This window comes from Lates calcarifer, linkage group LG10 (genome assembly GCF_001640805.2).
Source record: "Lates calcarifer isolate ASB-BC8 linkage group LG10, TLL_Latcal_v3, whole genome shotgun sequence".
NCBI lineage: Eukaryota > Metazoa > Chordata > Actinopteri > Centropomidae > Lates > Lates calcarifer.
The window spans coordinates 830,310-854,937 of NC_066842.1; the positions used below are offsets into that span (position 1 = coordinate 830,310).

Genomic DNA, 24,628 nt, shown 5'->3' on the forward strand with positions numbered 1-24,628 from the left:
ATGAACAGTTAAATTTGAACAGCTTTTTCAGAACATTCCAAAGTGTTTGTATTAAAATCTAACGTTAACGAGGTGTTGTTCAGGTGGAGCAGATTTGTTTTGAAGTTGTCTAAACTCTCCATGTTTTGCCGACTTCTCAACTGGAACAGCGTCAACTCGGAGTTCTCCCAGTTCTGACGTCTGATGTAAATGAAACGCAACATAAGTGCAGACTGAGGTTAATGGGAACGTAGTTGTTTTTTCAGCCATGTCATCATAAACCAAAGTGTTGGACAGGTATAGATTTCTCCTTTCGACGATGCTAAAGGTCTTACACTTAAACAGGTGATAAACAGCTCTGATTTTGTGTTAAAGGCTAAAATAACCTGATAAGTTAAAGTGTTATTTTCTGAATAATGTGTCAGGTTGTAGATGTTTGCAGGTTTGTTGCTGTAGACCACTGACTGTCTCTCTGTTGGAGTTTGATTAGATCCTCCAGACCTTCATCTTTCATTGTTGTGCTGCGTTCAGGCGCCTCCATATCATCGTTGATCAGGGAAATGATCCACTGCTGACGTCTCTCTCTCACACCATCAACCCGCAGCAATTAACTCCATAAAAATGTTATTTGCAATTTCACTGTTAAGTCGTGTATTAATTCTGCGATCAATTACCTCCACTTCAGCTTCTCCAGACTCATTTCACTGATGGATGTCAGTCGTGACTGAGATCTAAACTCTGAGGAAACTTTTCAACCAGAGTTTATGAACCAGGCCGTTTAAAGATCCCGTCCTAATGTACTTCCACTGAAGGTGATGGATGGATAATAATCCACAGTCCTTGTATTGTATGTAAGTATATCAGGAGTTCATTTTAGGCTTTGAGAGTCTGACTTTGACAAATTAACTAACTACAGGTTTACATTTATACAGCGGGAACTGTTGATTTTTTTTTTCTTTTTTCTGAATCTCGTACATTAAAAACACTTGATGATCTCCTAACAGAACAAAAACTAAGTTTATCTGGGCACCTGCTGTTTTGTCTGAATTGTCTGTGTTACTGTGTGGTACTTTTACTTAAGTGAAGTATCTGATTACTTTTTCCACTACTGAAGGTGGAGGCAGTGGTATTCCAGTTTCTATGTAGAAACTTGCTGATGTGAACCTGGACTGTGTTTCCTGTTTTTCTTGCTGTCAGTGAAATGAACAGCTGTGACCACAGGGCACAGGGTTGTGTTTCAGCCTGGACACGACTCTCCTCAGGGCTCAGGAGATGATGGAGCTCATCATCTCCTCTTCCTGGCCCTTGGGCTGCTGGAAGGTTGGTGTCAGGGTTTATGGTCATATTTTTGTGTTGTTTGCGTTGATGCCAGGCGACAGTGACGCTGACATCCTGATTTTTCTCATGGGATTATTTATGAGTGTTGGCCACAGAGAGAGCTTCCAACTGGTCATTTCATTTAGCTCTGAGCTCTTCTACAAAAGCCTTTCTTCTTAGAAAGTTAGTGAGAGTTTGAAAGAGCGTGAGTAGAAACACAACGAGGCTGTAAAGGTGGACTGGTGAGTAGATGGGTTTTCATGTTAACGTCCCCGACAACCTCTGTAGTCTCATTTAGACACTCGTTAGCAACCGCCTTTTTTAAGACACGTAAAAGCTTCAAACATCAGGAGTGGGGGATTTACTGACCCATTTTATGTCGGAGAATAAAACCTGAAAATGTCTTGAACTTGTGTTAAAACCACAGACCTTATTTCAGACATTTAACCAGAAACACACTGACTGGACAAGGAACAGGAAGTGCTAACATGCTAACATGCTAACTGACTTCCTGGTTTTAGCATCAGTCCTGCAGGACTCTGTGGTGGACTGTCAAGCTGTGTTTGTGCTTCAGACTCATCAAGTTGCTGCCCAGCAGGTATGAACAGGACAGGAGAGAGAGACTTATTCACTGTGTTGTTTTTTAGTTCAGGGTCTAGGTCTGTGTCTGTCAGGGTGCCCAGATCCTTGTGTTTCCTGAAGGTGGTCTTCGTGGTTTCAGCTTCACCTGATCATCCGTCTCCGGCTGCTTACAAACTATTCCTGCCTTGATTGGCAGCAGCATCATGATGCTAAGGTCAGAGTGAACAGTTTCCATCAGGAGCTGCCAATGAACCCCCTCAGCAACAGGCCCAGACAGAACAATATGGAAGTTGTTGTTGTCCATCTGGACGACAGCTTCATGTATGTAGTTTATTGGTGATATTCTTCACAGTGGAGGACAGTTGATTAGAAACATAAAGCAGAACCTCAGGCCTGCTGCTGTGATGTGTCTCTGCAGGAGAGACTCATTAGTGCTGAGTAATGAGCCTCCTGCTAATACAGCAGCAGAGTTATACTCTCCATCACAGCCTCGGTGAGTGTTTGGCATTTTTCAGTTTAATTAAACAGTCAGTAATCTGGTTGTAAAAGCGTCTGAGGTTTCCATCGATAATGAAACGTGGATATGACACCGGCGATCGCTCGGAGCAGAGCTGCTGTTTGATGAGAGGGAAGCTGTTGTTTCTGCCCCGAGCCTAATGATGCTGATTGATCCAGATTGATCTGCAGAGATATCTCAATAATTACTGACATACTGACAGGAAATTCACTCCCGTTGCTCATTAAAGGATGGTTCCTAATGATTGTGGTGATCTTCTAATCTTTCCTCCAATGACATTAAAGAATAACGTTAAGAGCTGCTGCACTGTAATCCAACGGACAATCGTCCACTTCAATGGACGTCCACTGAAGTTCTTGTTTTTGTCTCTGACAGACTCAGATTGTTCTTCTCAGTGTCTGACAACATGATGATAGGATTCCTACAGAGACAGAGCTTTTTATTAAAGAGTCAGATCCTTTAGTTTAACCAGAAACATCTCTATATATCTCTACCAGACTCCATAGACAAAAACAGGGATTTAACCAGGAGCTGCTGGAATACCACTGCCTCCATCTGTTAGTGTGTCTGTGATTGTAAAGAAGAAAATGAGTTCACGTTGAGTCTGTAACTTGTTAAATATCTGTAAATGTCAATAATGGATGAAGCTGGAGATGTAAAGGAAATCAATTTGCACTTGAAGAGAAAGCATGTAAATGATAAAAGATGTATCAGGTGAGGTCAAGGTGCTGAAAAGAGTTGAAGACTCAGTTTCAAGGATAACGTAAGTATTTTTTAAGCTGGGTCATATTTTCTCATGTTTTTGGGATGTAGAGGAACTGTCATCCATAATCTCCAAGATAAAAACTGGTCTTGCTCTACTAATTAAACGCAATTTAAAATGATAAAACATTTTTATTGTATATCTTTAGAGGATTTATTGTCATTTACTAATAAATAAATGTTAAGTTTGTATTTTCTACCTATTTGTTTTCTGTGTTTCTATTTTATTATCTGTTTTTAAATTTTTTACATTTATTGTCTGTTCCCGATGAGTTTCTGTTCATTTCTTTTTATTGCTAATATAAACAGGGTTCCTTCGCGCATGCGTATTACAGCTTCGTTCGAAACCGAGCGAGGGAAAAACAAACCGACTCCTGCAGCTGTAAGTTCAACACTTTTGTTTACAACATTAAATGCAGTGTTTCCTTCTATATAATGACATATTCCCACGACGGTCACTTTATTAATGTTGTTTATTTCTCTGTAGAGGTTTGTTTAGTGACAGTTCAACGCTGTTCAAGCCTCCGTCGTCTTTTTGGAAGAGAATGTCCGGCCAGACCCAATATAAAAAACATAATGTTTTAGGTTTCATCACCGTATCACAACCACACAACACGACAAGCAGAGTTTTAGACATTTTATAAATCTGCATAATCCACTCTAAATTTCGGCCTACACCAAGTACAAAACGGGATTCTCAATAGTCAGTTTAGGTCTAATGATTTGTGTTTCGGTTCTCGCAGTCTTCCTATGCTAATCTCCACCGCTTGAGGTGCGATGGGAAAGTTGAAATATTGTTTTAAAAATGTGCAGCACGGTGTATTAAATGTTTGCCGAATTTACCAAGAGAGTCTATATAGTCATAAAAAGTTGTATATCATCTTCTGTTATTCGTGTATGGTTGTAGAGAATGAATACAACTTTAAACCGAAGGATTTTCAAATAGAGTCTAGTTTAAGATTCTATTACACGATATGACACAGTACTATCTCGCTCGGTGTGCTTTGTTCGCTACTTTAGCTTAACATCGTGCAAAATAGTTTAAAGTGTCGTGAGTGTGACGTTTATGTCGGTGTTAAACCGGAGCGTGGCTAAGCTAGTCTTCCCGGTGCGTCAGTGTTTGCTAAAGTTGGCTAGCAGGCTAACTAGCTAACAGTTAGCTGCAGCCACACATAGACAGGTGAAGTAACGGTGAAACTAACTTTGTACCGAAGAAAACCAGCACTTAAAGGGCCGATGTTGTCACTGCTTATGTTAGATATTTATTACCTCCCCCTACAGTGAGTGACATGGACAATATTTATATATAATACAACTCCAGATGTAAAATACGTGATGATGGTACACACTGGTTTTAGTGGCATGTGTCAGTTCTGAGTGAGACTGCTGTGTGACAGGGGGATATCTGTTTATTTAACATGTCACCACTGATGGACTGTATTAAAAGCTTTATGCACTGTTTAGATTTAGATTTCTTATAGATTTCTGGTGCCTGCAGTTCTCATATTTCTTCACCTCTATATGACACCTCTATAACAGTAGTTTTTACTCTGCAGTTGTAATACGGTTGACAACATATTTTCACAGATTTCTGGAGTAATGTCTGACACAAAAAGCTCTACTTTAGGCTTATTGTCAGGGAGGTGTCAGATTAATCCAGCAGAAAATAAAGATGAAAAGTTGGAAGATACAGCAGTCGATGATTTTTACCTGTGTAATCCTCTGCCTGTTTGTTGCTAAAAGTCTTGCCCACTTAAATCTGTTGTTGACGTTTTAGGCTGAGGTTTGTTTGTTTGAATGAACCACGTCTGAAATAGATGAAATGACCAGAAGAAAAATGATCACTTGTTATAATGTTTATTACACTCGCTGCGTTTTTTTAGGCTCCAGTCATCGTCAGGAAACTCTTTAAGCTCACTGATCGTGATTGAAATCAATATTGATCGATATGGGGAAAAAATCATGAGCTCTGGGGAATTTACTCCCCCTGTCTCCACCCGGCTGTGAGAGTTAAAAGACGAGCGCTCCCTCCTGCTGAGGACACCAGACTTTGATCTGGCTGAGGCCTCCTGGTGTTTCTCCTCTTCGCCTCAGTGGCTGCTGCTGCGTTACAGAGATCACCTGCTACTTTCTTCACCTGCTGCAGCTGAAACATTGTCGCTTGGAGCTTAAAAAAAAAAAAAAAAAAGCTGAAAGAGCCGAGTGAAACTGTCCAAACCTGCAAAGTCAAACTGAAATGACTCCATGTTGATGAGGATGTAGACACACGTCATCGTTTTGAAATTGAAATAACAATCTGAAAGTTAAATATTCAACCTAGAGGAGTCAGCTGGTTTCTCCAGCTGCAGCTTGTTCATGTTAATTCCCAGACTTATTCAAACTCCATGGTGACTGTGGATGGGAATCTCCTGACGATTCCATTACGATTCATTGCAGAACTTTGGTTTTGTTCTCGTAGAGCGTTGGAATCGTTGTGTCAGTAAGTTATCTCGGAGATGGGACGTTGTATCTCGGCAGTTTAACGTGAAAGCCTCGGGTCTCAACGACTGGATACAAACGCAAATTGTGAAATGAAATTTTAAATTTGCTGCGCCCTTTCTGAGTTGGTTGGAGGCTTTTACATTGCTTGCTGGATGATCCTCTCGTTGGCAGCAACTACAACTGAGTGTTTTTCTTCTTCCTCCAGGTGGAAAAGTGTAAAATGGTTTCTCATGTTTATCAGAGAAACAAGCTGAGCTAACGTTCTTTATTCAGTGTTTTTACCAGATTTAATCAGCTGGTCTGTTTGTTCTGGAGAGGAGGAGATCTCTGAGGAGAATCCAGCTCACAAAAATATAAAAAAATCTTCCTCTGCACCGGCAACAGTCGTTTCCAGGTCGTCTGTCTCATTCTCGTGAATGTGATCTCTGTAACACGTTGAGGGAGTTTCTTCAAATTTGGCACAAACGTTCACTTGGGCTCAAGGATGAACTGATTAGAATTTGATTGTTAAAGGTCAAAGGTCAAGGATAAATGGTATAGATAAAGGACAGATGTTGTTGCGCATCAGTTTTCTGTTGAGCATTTCAGCCGTTTATCGTCAGATTGTTGCAGCTTTGATTTTAGTCACATCATCCTCAGATTTCTGGGCCCTGGGACAGAGTTAGCTGTAACAACAACAGGACGGGTGACAGGTGAGCACAGAAGAAGTGTCTGTGCAGGTGTGACAGTGTCAGAGATGAACGGCTGAAACACTTTCATGAGACGTTCCTCTCCACATCTATTCTGGGAGCTGATTTTCCTCCTTTGTTTTTGGCTCTGCTTCTGTCTCTCTCTCTCAAAGATGTGGAGTAAATAACGTTTGAGTCTTGGTGAACGCTCCGGCGTCGACTGAACCAACAGAGGACAGTTTGTGATTTTGACACAGTTGCTGTTTATCTGAGAACAGAAACAAACAAACAAAACAAACTGAGGCAGCGTCTCAACATGGCCATCACTCATTTTTTCCCTCCGCTTCGCTTCGTCCTGATTGGCTGAGGTTTGGCAGGAAGGATTAATTCCCATCTTCTTCCTCTGTCTCACTGAGGCATCGTAAAACAACTCGCTCTGGGTTTTTCCAGGGAAGTTAATTGGTAAATAATTTCTAATAATTCCAGGACAGCAGTGTGTTATCTGCTTGTTCAGTCTGAGTAACGACTGATGTAAATCCTGTTTCCTGGTCCAGGAGTCTCTCCTGTTTTCAAGATGCTGCATTAGCTAGCTAACCTAGCTGATGTTAGCACACGTTGGTAAACGCAGGAACCCCTGATATAGGCTCTGGGTTTTACAGGGTGTTTCTTGCTATGAGCCACATCTTTGTTTCAGTTGTCAGTCCTTTGTGCAGATAATTAAATTCCTCCTCAGTGATTTCTACCCGGCCTTTCTAAGAGACTCAGCCTTTATTTAAATCCTGTCTGTTATTTGAGACTTGAATGTTTTCAGGTGGAATTTAAGAATTAATTCTGATGCGTGTTAAAATCTCTTCCTGATTTGTGTCGGCCTCTCCTTCACTGCTGTGAGGTGTGTTTCACTACAGAAAAACCTCTGTTCATTTAAATGATATTATTAAGTTGTCATCTTCTGTGATACAGTAATTACAGGCTTGCTGCCTCCTGTCATCTTATCTGACAGCTGTGGCTCCGAGTGGCTCTCGGCCAAGACGGGAGATTTCATTTTAGAAGAAATTTATTTACTTTCCAGTGTGGTGATACCTCCATAGGAGCTCATTAAAACTTCTAACCATCTCCATTAAGACAATAAAACCAGTCACTGTGGGACCTGCAGTCAGCAGCTCCTAAGTGTTTCAATTTTGAGAAGCACATCAAAAAAAAAAAAAAAAAAAAAAAAAAAAAAAATCTGCTTCTGTAAGCACAGAAAGTTTCATCAGGGTTATATTTTTAACTCCTGAAGAAAAGTTTTTAAAATGGAACAGAAATGGTCAGCCACAACATTAAAACCACCTGGTACCATCAGAACCAGGACGTCAGCAGTGGATCGTCTGGGTCCTGTGGGTTGCAGTGTGCGGGGCCTCCATGGATCTGGTTTGTTTTGTTTGCCAGGTTGACACTTGGGGCTCTTTTTGTGGTGAGGTGGGAGCATCGTCCTGCAGGGGACGCCCCTGAACAATTAATAGAAATATTATTGCGATGCGTTCAAGTGCAGGAGCTGCAGTTTCTCTTATTTAAGCCACAATCGTTTTGTTAACTTGTGACGTCACGTCCGAAGAAAATACTGTTTCTGGGTCCAGCTTCACAAGGCTCTCCTGTTTTCAAACTAACCTAGCTAACGTTGGCACCAGTTAGCACCTACTTGTAAAAGCAGTTACCCCTGTGTTAAGCTCTGGGTTTTACTGGGTGTCTCTTGCTATGAGCCCACATCTTCATGCGTCAGTTGAGCCGTTCATTTACAGCCTGTCTCAGGTAGGATCACCTGCTCTGGTCACCTGTAGGCTCTGTCAGTGATCTGCTCCCATACTCTTTATTGGTCTTCATTAGGGTTGAAAATTCCAGCAACGAAATACATCTACATGTGTTTATACAGCAGCTAGCTGCTAAATCAGAGATGCTAAATGTAAGCTATCTAACAAGAGCTAGCAAGAGGCTAGCTATCATGTTGCTAGCTAGCTGAACTGTATACATTCCCCTAAATTTCCAGTTAATTCCCATGGGTTCCCATGAGTTTTCAACTGGGATTATTTCCAAAATTCCCACTTCCCATGGAAAGTTTCTGGAAAGTTTCCACCTCCTTAAATTAAAAATGAAATAATTTTTTGTTACTGTTTTTACTTGGTTACCTGGAAGCTGAAATCTTCTCTTTCTGTCTGCAGCTTTGTGTTTTTATTTGTGTTACTACCTTTCTTTCTTTCTACCTTCCTGGTTAAATCAAATCAGATAAACAGGGATTAGTTCAGTAGAAACCGACCATGTGCTGGCACTGAACGTGTTTGAGTATTTTAGAACCGGTGGTTGGCACCTGGTTTTTCAGGGTCCAGTTTTTAGGTCCTGGTCCCGAGTCATAAAAAATGGTGAAATTTTGGTTCATGATGAGGTAATCAAAAAACTGATGATATGTAACCCCCTGATGTTGTATCCAGATTACTGTGTTGACCTCGTGTTTGTACTGTAGCTGTCGTCCCATCTCTCTGTGATATTTGTATTATTGAACCTGTGTCAGCTTTTTCTTATCAGCTGCTGCTGCTGCTGAGAGAAGCTTCATTTCTCTCTGCCCTCCAGGAGGATTGTGTCTGATTCCCTCTGCAGAGGAAGCTCCTCCAGTCTGCATGGAAATAAACCTTTTAGATCTGTGTTTTCAACCCGCGGGTCGAGAGATAAGACGGATGATTTGTGGGGATGCATGGATAAAAAATAAAAACGTATCTCGGCTGCACAGACAGAGTGTATCGCTGTACCTCCTCCAGTCCTCAAACTAAATATTTTAACCCTTTTTTCTGATAATGAATCAGATGAAACAACATGGAAAAAAATTTCTCTCTTGCTGTTCCTCAGCACTGTCAGGGTTCAGCTGATATTGATCAACCAATCTGCAGTGAGCTAATATCAGCTGTGAACATCGTCCTGAAGATTTATCAGTCGTTATGTGACCATTTAAACCTGCATTAGTTGCTTTTTTTGGTCACTTGAAAGCAGCACAACAAACCGTTGTGTTTTGTAAATGTTAGCAACTGGCTTCCTACTTCCACCTGTAACAGATGCAGCGTTATCATTGCATATAATATCTGACTCATTAGATCCAGCTCGAGACGACGATCAGATCGGTCGATAGCTTTCCTAAGGTAGAGGAAACGGCGGTCGGTGGAACACTTAGTGATAGAACACAGTGATAGAAATCAAAGAGTTAACCTCAGTTGTAAAGAGCCTAGGTCAGCCTGGGACAGAAATTCAGTCCTGGACTTTTCCTCCAGGACCAACTTTGATTTGCTGTCCCTATAGAGAGCAGCAGGAATGAGTCCTGATACCAGGAAGTAAGTTAGCATGTTAGCTCTTCCTGTTGTCAGTGTGTTTCTGGTTAAATGTCTGAAATAAGGTCTGTGGTTTTAACACAAGCTCAAGACATTTTCAGGTTTTATTCTCCAACATAAAATGGGTCAGTAAATCCCCCACTCCTGATGTTTGAAGCTTTTACGTGTCTTAAAAAAGGCGGTTGCTAACGAGTGTCTAAATGAGACTACAGAGGTTGTCGGGGACGTTAACATGAAAACCCATCTACTCACCAGTCCACCTTTACAGCCTCGTTGTGTTTCTACTCACGCTCTTTCAAACTCTCACTAACTTTCTAAGAAGAAATCCCATTGGCTTTCTGTGGAGGAACCAGGCTGATGCTAACTCCAGGACTGGACTACAGAAACACATCATCACTGTGGGACTGTATTTGTAAGAATTCCGTTTTTGAGATGTTGCGCTCACGAGAATCGGACGGACGACCAGAAAACATGATGCCTCAGTCCATGACGTTATGTCAGTGTGGAGGCATAGAAATACCAGTAAACCTAAAGTGATGGAAATTTGATTAAGAAATGCGTGTTTGTTTCTTGTATTGATCAGTTCACGTCATTGGTCTGCAGACTAACCGTCTCTCCCTCCGTCCACTGAGAAACAAACTGAACTCACATATTTAATTGCTGTTTTACAATCTCCAGTTTTCCAGAGTACACTCGTTAATTAGGGACAGAGGTGAACCCCAGCACACCACAGCTTGGTGTTGGCTGCAACCTGAAGGTTCATTTTCTACAACATAAAACCTCCAGCTGCCACAGTCGCACGCTCCAGCAATTTCACCTATTGAAAAAATAAACTCTCAGAGCTCAGCAGGTGATTTCAGGGGTTTTTATCAGGTCAGGAGCAGCTTGTAGAGGGAGGGTGTTGGGGGAGGTTGGTGGCTCAGAGAACCACATTTATTAAAAACCATTTAAAACCACACTTCAGCAGCACTGAGTCACAGAGTCTCTGTGGACGACACAAACAGACCTGGACTCGTGTTTGATTTGTCTCACGTCTGCACTACGAAAACTAAAAGGTTAATTTCTTTTTTTTTTTGGTTAAAGCCACTTGACTGTTTCTTTAACCTCCAGCTCCAGCTCCTCACGGTCATTAGTTTAAACAGGCCTGCTTTCAGACCTGGCTGCAGTTCATCTGTTTGTTTCTGGCTGCTAGTGTTAGCGTTAGCAACAAGGCTACTGTCCAACGCAAGAATCCCAGTTTGAACCAGAAACCCTGATCTCAGAGCTGTGATGAAGGCAGAGTAAAACACCTGGTTGTATTAATCAGTAGCAGGTTTAGTTTGTGACTGATCCAGTAGAAATAAAAACAACTGACTGTTGGTTTGAACTCTCTCAAGTCCTGGAGCTCTCTCTGTAGACAGACAGACAGACAGTCCCACAGTGATGATGTGTTTCTGTAGTCCAGCCCTGAAGTTAGCATCAGCCTGGTTCCTCCACAAAAAGCCAATGGGATTTTTTCATAGTGTTTTGGATTATTCCAGAAAATAAACAGTGAGCAGCTAAAGTTTCTGATCCTTCAGGTTTAGTTGATCAGATCATCTTCACAGATGAACACCACTGTTCTGATGTTTGAAGCCTAAATCCAACCTCCAGAAGTAAGAAGCTAATGTTAGGCTATAAACCAACTACACCAGCTGCTCTGTTAACTCAGTCCTACAGTTTACACATGGACATTACTTTAACTGACATATCTGTCTGTCAAGTCTATCTTTAATTACTCTGCGGTTTTCAGGCTGTTGTGTTCTTTTGTTTAGATGTGTTTAAATTTGCCTGCATGCAGTGTTTGTGTGCTTCATCCACCTCCGGAGATGGTCGGGGTCACGAGTTTCTGGCCTCGTTAGTTCGGGAGTTGGGGGATAAAAAGTTCAGGAACCTCTGATGTAAACCACAGCTGCAGGCCTGTAGTTTGATTTAGAGACAATAATCTGAATTCAGATTGTAAATTCAGTCTCTAACAGATATTTCCCTCCAATCATTCAGTCTGACATTGATCGGTCTTATTTTCTCTTTAAACCAGGTCATTCATGAGGACGTTGTTGTCAGTTTTCTGGACTCGGGACACGTTATCCCTCTTTTGTGTGACTTTCATTTTGTCTGTTTTCTTGTGTTTTCTCAGTGCATTGATCTCTCTGCTACGATCAGGAACCGTCTGAACAAACACCAACACATGATGAATCTGACCTGTTGGTAGTCGACTGTTTGTGAACAGCCAATAAAAAGGAAGAGCTGTTTTTATTTGTGTGTAAACCTGCAGCTCTGTGAGGTTTTTGTGGACAGACCGTCTGACGGAGCGACGTGCAGCAGCTGTAGGTCAGATCCAGAAATGGTCTGTGGTACCTTGAGCTCTGAACTCATGAATGAATCACTCGTCCTGGTCTGATTCAGGCCTCCGGCTCCTCCCCTCCAGTCTAAATCAGAGAGGTTTATTTGATTTGATTTGATTTTTTTTCCTGGCTGGGTTTTCTGCCTGACTGACCGAGCGGCTAATTGTACGGTCGAGTGAACGGCTCGTCTGCCTCGCAGGCTGTTCCTGCTCCGCCGCCGCTCCGCCGTCCTCGATCGGCTCGGTACCACTGAGGGACTCGCCGGTCAAATCTGCTGGAAATCAAACTAATGAACTCTGACAGGAAGCAATGTGCTACCTGCTGGGAACATGGCCGACACTTTGCTGCGTTTCTCTCTGTCTGAAACACCTCAAAGACTTAAACCCTCCCGCTGCGCTGTCGACATGGATCAGGTGTTTCCTGTCAGATGCTTTATCCTGGAAATGAGTCGTCTGTGGTGGAGGGCGGTCACATGGACTGACGTTCACCAAACCACATGACCATGAACTGAACTTCTTCAGATGGTGGTACAGAATCTAATCGTATGTTTTGACTCGTGTCTCCAGGTCACCTCGATGTCATGCCTCTCTGTGTGCTGTCGGAGGGGGCGGGGCCTGGCACCCAGGTACCAGCACACCTGACCAGAATTTCCATCCCACTCATCACCAGCAGCACCGACTGCTCCAACAAAACAGTCAAGGTTTGTTCACATTAGAAAGACTCTAGATAAACTGATATTAATCTCAGAGAGAAGCTCTGCATCTGCACGACAGTTTTACCTCAGGCAGGAAATCTGTGTTACCGATACTGTTCACTCTAATCTAGCAGGAATAAAATTTAAAGAGTATTAAAGAGCATTTAAAGAATGTTGCCAAAGTCAGACTTTTCTTTTCTCCCACAGATGCAGAGAAACTTGAAGGGCACTTTAAAAAAAAAAAAAAAAAAAAAAAAAGATCAAACAAATTCAAAATGACCCGTGATTCATTAGAATTAATTCAAATGTGCCTGCTTCCTCAGAATACCACAACACGTTATTTTCGTTGCTTTATTAACTTTACAACCTGTCTAACATCATGGTAAGCTAGCAGGTGAGTCCCCAGATTTATTGTTGTTGAAGAGTAGAACTTTTTCAAAGTTTGCAGCCTTGTTCGTGCTTGTCGGCTCAGGACGGCTCTGCATTACCAATAGTTTATCTGATGCATTTCTAACAGGTCATCACAACTTGAATAGTTTCACCCTATGTTTGAATTAATGTTTGATTTTCTAATAAAACTATAAAACCAGGAAGTAAGTTAGCATGTTAGCACTTCCTGTTTCCTGAAATAAGGTCTGTGGTTTTAACACAAGCTCAAGACATTTTCAGGTTTTATTCTCTGACATGAAATCCATCAGTAAATCCCGCACTCCTGATGTTTGAAGCTTTGTATTTAATAAGTTGTCTCTTTGGGATTGGTTTTCACACCAGTATTTCTTTAAAGAAAAATGTGCTGAAAGATGTTTTGTGTAGGCCTCCATCTTTTTTGTAGAATTCAAGAATTCCTGTATTTCCCTGCACTGATATCCATGTATTTCTCTCTTTTTTTCTTTTTTTCATTCATCTGTCACCTGCCACCATCTGTTCCATCCACCTAGTTTCCTTTTTTTCCTTTACGCTGTTTTCTTGTTCTTGATTAGTACGCTGCAGGAATATATTTATGAAAACCAAAACACTAGAATAATCCACCTTCTGTCTTGCAGCTCATTTCCCTGAGGCGCTCATCAATGCCGCTCAGTTTACTGACGTGGCTTTGATCAGTTGACAGGCTCTCAGTGAAAATCTGCAGAGCTTCAGTCGGGGCTAAATGCTTCTCAGTTTGTCTCTAACTTTAGTGTTTTCTTTATTTTTCCAGGGGAAAGTGATTCGGAAAGGCCCGCTGGTGTCGTTGGCAGCTGACGACTTCATCTTGAAGACTGTCATCCAAGGTAATACTCAAACAATAATGTGTGCCACGTGTCTGTTTGTATGTAAATATGGTCCAAGTTTCAGAGCAGGCTGGTACTCATTACTCACTACTCACTACAAGGAATCAAACCACCAACCTTTCAGTTTCAGGAAGTGGTAGAGACCAAAACTGGAGCTAAAAGAAGGGACTGTTCACAGTGTGTTTCCACTGTTCTCAAGTTGCAAAAAACAAACTTATTTTAGCATTAAAGGGTTAACATGCTAATTTAAGCAAAAGAAAAGAAGTGATCGAAATAGAAGCAAAACACTGGCGTTGTTTTACACCTCTGGAGAGAGCTCGGTGAGTAAAAGAATGACTAACAGCGTTTCGTTTAGACTGGGAAGAAAACAGCTGCTAACGCTAACATTAGCTAAGTAGTGATAGCAAAAACTTTACATACATACAGCACCTTTAACTCTTTCTCAGATTCATCGGTGCCTCCTCAGGAAACAGGTGGTGCTGGAAGCTTGGTGACGTAAAGACGACTTATGGGGCTATGTGGCAAGCTACTGTGTTAGTGCTAGAGCTGGCGGTAAATTAGCAGGTACTGGTACCTGCTTGTTCTAGCCTGCCAAAATAGCCCTAAATCTAAGCTACTGTCCTGGTTTGGTTGCTAATTAGTCAACAACTCAACAGCATAGGGATCAAGCCTCACAGCCTCAGTTTATACTTAGCTAGACCGTGGTCACATAAACCTGGATGGTGAGATGCACCTAATGCGATGGATACTTGTGGATTTTTGTTCCCTCTACAGTCAGCACTGTGAGGGTGTTTTGTTGTTGGTTCACGATTGAAAATGTGTGTAAAAGGTTTGACTATGTTCGTTGGGTTTATCAGAGCTGCTGCTGCTGGAAACACTGAACTGACTGAATCAAACTGTAAATGTTCAGAAAAAATAAAACCAGGAGCTTTAAGAGGCTAAAACGCTGCGAATCACTGCAGAGTTTCTGTTGTGGAGCTGTCAGGACTGTGTAGCTGGTGTGGATCGTAGCAGCAGATGGAGTCCGGTGTGTCTCATTGTTGTCATGTCTGTGACCTTCTTATCTGTGAGCCACCTGATTAAAGAGCCACAGAGAACCAGGACTTTCATTTGTTTAAACTCTGACACCTTGGCTGTGTCGCCGGCTGCAGGATGATCAGGACTGTCTCTGCTGTATTGTTGGGTTGTAGACAGTCTGTCAGTGTCTGTACAGTGTTTCAGCTGCTGATGCATTGTGGGATTTTGTATGAGGGTTGTGTTTGTCTTGCTAACATTTCTCCTCTTTCCATTTCTGTCTTTTACAAACAAATTCTGCGGGAGCTCTCAGTTGTTTTAACTTTAATTTCCCTTTCTGTTTTCCAGAGGAAGAAGATTCACAGTCGATCGCCTCCATCAACGTGGTTCTGTTCGGAGCTCTGGCCAAAGACTTCAGTCAGTCTGTCAGTCAAGGGGTAGGTTCACTCAGTCATTACAGATTCCACTGTTAAACTGTGGAACAGGAACATGCAGCTGTTTCAGTTTAACTCGCATCAGATAAAAGTGGTTTTAATTTACATAAATCCAGTCACAGTGTCAGAAAGTTCTTTGGTTTCTTCACTGTCCTGACAAACTGAGCTGCATCTGGAGGAAACACCATGTGACTCTATATTTAGTGCTGCTGTTGAGATGAAGTGTGATGAAGATGATGATGATGAACTGCAGTGATGATGTCTGGCTGCTGAATCTAATTCACAGTCTGAGTTATTTTCTCCTGTGTCATCTGAGTGTTGCTGCTGAAGTTCACAACCTCCTCCTCTCAGACGACTCCAGCTTCATCTGGATGTCCCATCATGCTTTGCAGAAAGGCCAGAAAATCACTTGTGAGGATATTAATGATTATCCTGACGATGGAAATTCACTACGATCAACTTATTGTGAGAGTTTTTTATCACGATCGATATCGTCCCTTCTCTATTTGAGACTCTGCTGTGGATGTTTTACTGTGCTACACGTGGTATTTCAGGTGATTCGGCCTCAGAGGAGCGTCGAGCCTTAACTGACATTTAGCTTTTATGATGCATCAGCTGTTTCCTGCTGAATAAGGACAGATGATTATTTTAGAAACAATTCTAACAATCTTTTCACTTCAGAGGAGAGAAAAACACATTTTGGTGCCAGTTGTTTCCCAGGAGAAAAAAAGGTTTGAGGAAAAACTTGCTGTTATTATTTTTGTTTACTCTCCTGTCAAACAAACAAACAAACATCTTTTCCTGTTATTTTCCTCTAATCTGGTTTTTCACTCTGCTCTGAACAACATATGACTGTGGAGAAGTTAAAGCCTGAGCAGGTGGAAGAACAACTGATCAAAAGCTGTTTTAGAATTATTATAAAAACATCCATGTGATGCTGATGAGATTAGATCGAGTTATTTTCATCTGAGCAGGTGTGTGTGTGTGTGTGTGTGTGTGTGTGTGTGTGTGTGTGGATTATACAAACTGATTTGAATAAGATAATGAGCCGAGTGAGTCATGTGACTTGATGTTGGTGTGAGATAAATCTGTAGGAGGAGATAAATTAATTGACATACCGTGTGATGAGCACTGAAAAATAAATGGGAATAAACTGGAATCATTCATTCATAACATTGCTGTAAAAATAAAACTTACTCATCATCAAATAGGCTACTAAACTACACCAGATACTGTGCTGCAGAACAGTTCACGTTAACGACTCCAATCAAACATGTTTGACATGTAAACACAGATTCTGCAGTTCTTCCACTCTGTCAGTGTTAAAACAGGAAGTTTACTCGATGTTACTGTCTGTTCTTGGTGGAACAGATTGTTTTACCATCCTTCGTTAGCACCTTTTTTTTCAGACTTTGCATATTAAACTTGTTTGCTCCATGTCTGATTTTCTGTAACCAAACCAGTTCCAGATTAACGTTGAACTCGCCATGCTCGTTGTACACACATACGTCATCTAGAGTTTATAGTTATCATCATGGGATGACTAATTCTTATCATATCCCTACAGTGACTTTCTACAACAGAGTGGTGTTATGAGACGGGATGAGCGCAGGCTAGCTGGTTAGCATGCTAACTTTGTAGAAACAGAAGTAAAACATTGGTGTTATTTTCCACCTCTGGAGACAGGTTTTAGTGAGTAAAGTTTGATGCTGAACTCAAACAGCTGCTAATGCTAATGCTAACTTTAGCTGTGTAGCGAAAGCAAAAACTTTCGGACAGCACCTTTAAAGAACAGATGATGCTGAGCTCTGTGGCTCCGCGCTGAGTTAACTCGGTCCTGTGTGACAGTTCAGCTCCTGCAGCTTTGAATCGTCGTTGACGGTTTAGCGCCTGTGATGTTGTTTACAGAGCGCTGAGTTTGTCTGTGACCTGTACGGGGATGGTGAACGCATCAGGGATAATCCTCCCGTCAGCAGCGTCTCACCGTGCTTTCGGTTTCCCCTCAGCGGCGTCTTGATGGAACTCAAAGCCCCGTAAAGCTCGGCGAAGGCAGGAAGTCGTCAGCGGCTGTAGATCACAGAGGTCCTGTCAGGCTGTGTGTCTCAGTAACGTGATTATTCAGACGATCTGCTGTCCCTTTGTCAGCCCTGAGCGCAGGCTTTAAAGCCGTCTCGGGGGCAGCTGACACGCCAAACAAAAGACAATCTCCACTTTTTCACACCAGCTTATCCTCGTTGGCTCGTCGTGACGTCTTATTTAATGTCTCTCCCAGGATGCAACATCTGCTGCTTCAATCTGTCCTCCCTCTGGGAAGAAGGATGTATATTTATCTCTGTGTGCTCTCAGGTTTAATCCCTGATTTCTCTGCCTCTTGTTGTTTATCTTGCAGGATGTGGTGTTGGCCTCTGGCTTCACCACCAGCAAATCTCCCACAGTTCATAAAGACAAGCTGCACCCCTGTAACCTGCTGCTGTCGGGAGACGACGCCTGTCTTTACGTGAGGACGTTTATACATCTGAGCATTTGCTGTGTTTACATGAACAGGCCAAAACTAACTTTAACAACTAACAACCAGTCTCCACTTCATCTCACTGAGCAAAAATTAAGCCACGATATTTAGGATACGAGCGCCGCCATCTTTGGTGTAATTTGGGCTGCGGTCGAATAGTTAAAAAAATCTCCTCTTCTCACCACTTCTCCTTGAAAACGTCATGAGGTGAAGGAGAACTGATGAGGACTTAGGAAAACAGACCTTAAACTAGGTGTTTTTAAACTAACTTTATTTATAACACATGAAGACGTACAGTGATAAACTCTGTGCTGTAGGCTACAGTTCAATAAAGTTTCCTGTCCAACGCAGAATCACTGCTGCTGAAGACACAGGAACATTGAACCATCAGTTACTCAGGAAGCAACAACAACATAGATTCCGAATAAAAACAAACACGCAGGAGTGAAATGTTGAAATCGTGGGGTGGGGGGCTCCAGGCGTCATGTGACTTGGATTGTTTGCACGGCCATGTTGGCAGGAAAAGCCTGAGCAAAGCCTTTTATGAAAACAGAGCTGATAGAAATCGTAATAAAAGCAGTAAAATAAATGAGATATTAAAGCGAGGAAGCGTTGGATTCTGAACCTGTTATGAAGAAACAGAATCTGTTTCCTGTGAGTTTCCATCGCTCTGTTTTCCAGCAGGTTTTATGGCAGTAATCTGCTCTTTTATTCGTAGGTTACTCTTACTTTTTCAGCATTTGGGCCAATTTAACATCTTTGCACGTTGCTTTAGGACAAACAGGAGCCTCAGGACAGATGAAGCTGTAAATTTTGACATGAAACACTTGGGTATTATGTTATATACAAGCACCTGTAACAGGGGAATTAAATAGACAACGTAAAAATCACAAAAATACCCACAGTCCTCAGGTTAGTGACGATATGATTGGTAGTAAATCAGTGTAACACTGACAGGACGCGCTCTGCTCATCATCTCTGTCTGAACTAATGCATCATGGCTGTGTTATCCATATCTGTGTGTGTCTGCAGGCTGAGAGTCTGTAAATCAAACATGACTCGTCTTCAGCCGTGTCTCACTCTGCGACAACAACAACGACAAGAGCAGCAACACCTGGAGACTGTGTCTCCATTTACCTGCTGATTAATCTCACATCCTGCTCATGTTTCACCTGCAGCCTCAGACATCAGCACAACAAATCTACAGCAGGGAAACTTATCTCTTCATTTGACATGTCAGTGTAAACACAGGACAGTATAAAACTGTAATCAGATTACTCTCAGTTCAGATCTAAAAACTCAAATCAAAAAAATCTGGTTGCTTCAACAGACATTATTGAATATAGATCCTAAAATCCAAATGAAAGGATAAGTAATAATTAAATAAACTGTAAATATTTTTGGGCCTTATTATCCTCATGTTTTTGGGTGTAAAATCTATTATAAATGTCCAGAAATACAACTTTAGTTCTCTGCCAGACTCCATTCACAAAAACAGGAATTTTACCAAGGAGAACTGGAATACCACTGCCTCCATCTGTTAGTGTGTTTGTGTTACAGTGTGACTTTCAGTGGTGGAAGAAGTAATCAGATACTTGATATAAGCTTAAGTACCAAACAGTAACACAAACTAAGTTACAGATCAGGGCAAAGGTATTTTAGTTGTGCTCAGTAAAATCCCTGTTTTTGTCAGTGGAGTCTGGTAGTAATATATGGTGATGTTTCTGGTTGACTCAGTTGACATTAATCCACTCTCCCTCCTCGTCACTGTCATTTTATTTCCTCCAGCAGCCGTTCACTGACGTCTCATCTCCGTCTTCGTCCCTCAGGTGTCCTGCCCGCCGCCTCCTCCTGACCCCAGATCCCCGACGGCCAACAAGAGGAGCGCCGTGCTCTCGGCCGAGGTCAGAGTCAGAGGCCTGGTTGGCTGAAGAGGCTGCTGTGGAAGTCTTTTATCTGTCAGGACTCTTTATGTCAGTGGCCAACTGTCCCAGAGTCACCTCGGCTGGATCAGGGTCTGAGCAGACCTCTTGGTCTCTGTGGTGGTGATGTGGACAGGAGGCCTGTTAGTGTTTGATACTAAACCTGTGACAGTGCAGCTCTGCATTCACTGTTTTTATGAACAAGTAGAATCTGAGCAGAAAAGAACAGACATTAGAAAATACTATAAACACAGCTGTTCTATCACTGTCCACCAGACTCCATTGACAAAAACAGCAATTTTACAGAGCAGAACACAGGAGCTGCTGGAATACCACTGCCTCCATCTGTTAGTGTGTCTGTGTTACTGTGTGACTTTGAGTGGTGGAAGAAGTAATCAGATACTTTACTGAAGTAAAAGTACCACACAGTAACACAGACACACTAACAGATGGAGGCAGTGGTATTCCAGTTCTGCTCAGTAAAACTCCTGTTTTTGTCAATGGAGTCTGGTGCTGATATATAGAGATGTTTCTGGTTAAACTGAAAGGATCTTAGTCTTTAATAAAAAGCTCTGTCTCTCTATTCAAATGTTGAATGTTGCAAAAACAGCTTTTGAGGAGTAAAAATATTTAAATGAAACTTTAGGTTAATAACTCCAGACTTTCCTGATTAAAACTGAGTCTTGAACAAACATGGACGTCAGCTCTGAAAACCTACTGCCACTGATAGAAACACAGTCATATAATAAAACACTTTGCAACCACAGGAAATAAAATCTGGAGTTAATAACAGATAAATAAAGAGGTGCAGCAGTGAGGAGGAGGAGCTGTGATAAACAGAATAAATTAACAGAAAAACACACTTGCTCTCTGAAGCCTGCGATCAGAGTTTAAAGACTTGATTAAAGTTTGATCTGCAGAACAAATGCTGGTAAAAATAGACGTTGGACAGACTTCTCTCTCTCTTTTATGAGCATATGTTCGTTTTTCAGATCTTCATTACTTTCCTCTGAAAATCACATCTCACTGAGGAAATGCTGAAAGAGATGGAAAAATTGTTTTGTTCGCCTCCTGAAGCTTTTAACATTTATCTGAAGTGACATTTGTTTAGTTAAATGCCAGAATTAAAAAAATAAAATCTGTCTGTCTGAGAAAACATGATTAAAATCAGCTGTGTCCTCGGTTCGTCTGCAGAGATGAGACGGGTGACGAGGCTGCCTGGTTACACACTGTTAGCATGTTAGCATGTGCAGAGTGAGTAGGGTAACAGATGCTAACATTAGCATGCTAACTGTTGGTGCTTGATTTTAACTCAGGTGTGTTCCTCCTCAGGTTTCCAGGAGGACTAAGGTTCCTAAATACACGTACGTGGGTCTGGGAGACCTGAAGGCCGGATCTGTGGTCAACGTGTTTGGTGTGGTGGTTTTCTTCAAACAACCATTCAGGAGCCGGGGAACAGGTCCGTATGAGAGAGGCTGCGGCTAACATTAAGATGCTAACTAATGCTAAAGTGCTGATATTAGCAGGTGTAATGCTAATCATGTTCACTGTGTTAGCATGCTAACATTTGCTAATTAGCATTTAACATGTACAACATGAAGCTGAGTAATCATTAAAGTAATTATTTTTGACACAAAAGGTATATATAAAGAAAAGTTTTAACTTGACCAAAACTGATGATAAAGATTCTCATAGTGAGTCATGAGTTGAAGTAAAAATGTTAATAACAGTGTTAATGTTTTCACAAAATCCTATGAATCAACTGTAATAATAATAAAAACAAAACAATAAGATTAAGTCATAATATTAGAAACGACTCTGTGGAATGTTTTATGACATTAAGGTTTAAAATTTGTCAAACTGTCAGAATATTATCAGAGTTTTTCTCTTTTAAAATAGAAAACAGTTGAATAAATAAAAGCTCTGTCCTGTGCAGCTGAGAGAAAAGTTTTCAGCACCACGGACAGAGACAGTCTGATGTCTCTGATGACTTCTGTAACACTCAGAGAGGTGGAGAGAGGAGCAGAAGTTATTTTCAGTTTCTGTGTTGATGGTGTGATTATGGACGTCAGGCTGCTCGTGTCTACATTTAAAAAAAAAGTTGTTTCAGTATCGTCAGATTCGGTTTAGAGTTTGTTTATATGATGTTTTGATCCCAAAACTACGGCTATGTTAACATAGCCATGTTTGTTTGTTGTTTCAATTCCAATGTTTTTATATATTTTTTGCTGCAACAGCTTTTCTGGATTCTGTCTGACTGGGCACAGGATGATTCACCTGTCAACATCAGGAAGCTGCGCTAACTTGATCCTCTGAACCTTTAGGTTTTATTTACTTCATTTACCTGTTTAACACACTGCAGCTGCCACATCCACAGCTGTTAGCTTTTTGGTGTGAGATGGAGATGAGAGCTGTTAGCTGTCAACTTTTAGCTTTTAGCTTTTCGCTGCGACCTGTTACCCATTACCTAGTGATGGTGAGATGAAGCCTCATGAGGCATTGAACCACTTGAGCCAATTGGTCCGAGAAAGGGTTCATTTCTCGAAGCTTCATGTGCACATGAAACCACCTACTGGCCAAGTGTATAATCACAGGCAGCTGTATCTGAATGCGTGATGCATTGAATTTTGTGTCTGTTGGGAATGACTATGAATTACAAAAAATGTATGACCAAATAATTTCTGTACATAAATTATCACATATGTGTATAATAATTTTTTTAATGTATTCTGTGTGTGTAAATTTTCCCAAAATGGTAATATCATAATATGGCAGGTTGTGCAGTGTTCTCCAAACTATATAAACTCTATCCAAACTCTCAACTGACCGCAACTCTCCTTCAAAAACCCACACTTTGAATGGAGCCTGAGGGGTCTATATAGCTGTAAAACCTTGTGGCAAAATCTGAACCACTTCCCGAAGAAATCACGTGGTACAGCCGGGCAGCAAGGCTTTGGAAGGCATCATTTTTGGCTCCTCCCCCAAATGAACAAGTCTCGATACGCGCTTTGTGGAAACGCCCCCTTCATTACTCGACACACGCACGAAGCCTCGGCACATCTCGTAACATCACTACCATTACCTGTTAGTTGTAAGGTAGCTGTTAGCTGTTAGCTGTCAATACTGTCAAACACTGAGTGAGTCACTTGCTTAGCATTAGTGTTAGCAGTTAGCTCGTTGATCCCGGGCAAAACTCAAAACTTGATCCAGTAATGAGCAGGTGAGCTCAGAGACCTTTCTTTCTTTCCACAGATTTCTGCTCGAGCCTGAAGATCACTGATCAGTCCAACCAGAAGATCAGCTGCACCATCTTCTGCGAGAAGCTGGACGACCATCCCAAAATCTTCCAGATCGGAGACATCGTCCGTCTGCACAGAGTCAAGGTCCGACCTGGATCACAGTCCAGTTCCTTCAGTCGACAGATTAAACCTTAACATGTTGTTTCAAAAGTGATAAACGATCCCTCGTCTCCTCGCAGACTCAGTTCTTTAACAGCTCCATCACGCTCGTCAACACCTTCGGTTTCTCTGTGGTGACGTTCGATGGGGCGGTGGGCGGAGCCGTGGAGCCACGGACCTCCAGCCGATCCTTCCACTTCGACGAGGACGACCGTCGCACCAGTGGAGGAGCTGAGATCCTGGGCGGCCGGACAGACCCTCCTCCTACCCTCAGCTCCCACAATCCCTCTGTCCGACGTTCAGCCCAGAGCGTACTTCGACCTGACCTGCCAGCTGCTCGCCAAAGCCCCGATCGACACCACCTGCACCCTGCTTAGGGTAAGAAACCAGCGTTCATCTCCAATATCCAGCCAGGAAACCCAAAAACATCACTGTATATCACTACCAGACCAGAACAGGAATTTAACTGAGCAGGACACAGGAGGTAACACAAACACTAACAGATGGAGGTGGTGGTATTCCAGCAGCTCCTGTGTTCTGCTCAGTAAACTCAGAAGTCCTGTTTTTCTCAGTGGAGTTGTTGTGCTCTGTATTGTGATATTTGTTTTTACAGCGTTTACAAAGGCTTTTAAAGACACAAAGACTTAACAACAGAAGTTTTTGAGCACATTGACGTTGATGTGTAAATTGAAACGCTATGCTTAGCCTCCTTGTTAGCTTAGCTACAAATCTACAGGCCTGTCCTCGGCCACTGTAGTTCTAACTCTGACTAGTTTTTACTCCATTATGGATGAAGATGTTTTCTATTACATTTGTTTGACGTCAGCTGTGAAAAAGCAGACACTCTCAATTCTGCCATTTTCCTCCTCGGACAGCTGTTTTTATCCTTTGAACAGAGAAAAATATTTGAGAATAAAAAATATGCATTGTCTCTAAAAAATAAAAAGTTTTAGTGCCCTGCAGACATTTTTTGTTTATTGGCTTCGTAAATCATGACATCTGATTGATGCTGATTATCTCAAAATGTCAGGTATCGACCAGATTAATCATCATTCTCTATTATTTACTGAAACATTCCCAACATAAACACAGGATCAGAAGAAAGTGAAACCTCCTGGTAGTTTCCTCCATTTAATCTCAGTGTTGTCTTTTTATTAGCTACACTCACCTGTGTTTCATCTTATAATGCTTGCCTCTTGTTCTTCGAACTACGGTTCCTTTTAAAACCGCCTCTGAATTGTTTTTTCCCTTTGGAATAATGGAGCTGTCTGCCTTCAGTCTTCATCTGTCTTGTAGTAAATCTGCTTCACAGTCTGGTGGCCTCAGTGGGAGGAGGTCTCATGTGTTTTATCTCGGTCCTGAGCTGTTTTACC

At 41.8% G+C, this 24,628-nt stretch overlaps 1 protein-coding gene across 1 annotated transcript in view; it reads left to right on the forward strand.

Annotated features, from left to right (window-relative positions):
• The first annotated feature begins 3,100 nt into the window (after positions 1 to 3,100).
• The window catches only part of pot1 (protection of telomeres 1 homolog), a 42,260-nt gene continuing 20,732 nt past the window's right edge, over positions 3,101 to 24,628 (forward strand). Inside the window, 11 exon segments of the mRNA XM_018705190.2 lie at positions 3,101 to 3,109; positions 3,467 to 3,539; positions 12,583 to 12,716; positions 13,906 to 13,978; positions 15,341 to 15,429; positions 17,816 to 17,923; positions 19,765 to 19,839; positions 21,190 to 21,316; positions 23,110 to 23,240; positions 23,336 to 23,476; positions 23,478 to 23,633. Of these exon segments, the coding sequence (XP_018560706.2) occupies positions 3,101 to 3,109; positions 3,467 to 3,539; positions 12,583 to 12,716; positions 13,906 to 13,978; positions 15,341 to 15,429; positions 17,816 to 17,923; positions 19,765 to 19,839; positions 21,190 to 21,316; positions 23,110 to 23,240; positions 23,336 to 23,476; positions 23,478 to 23,633 (1,116 nt within the window).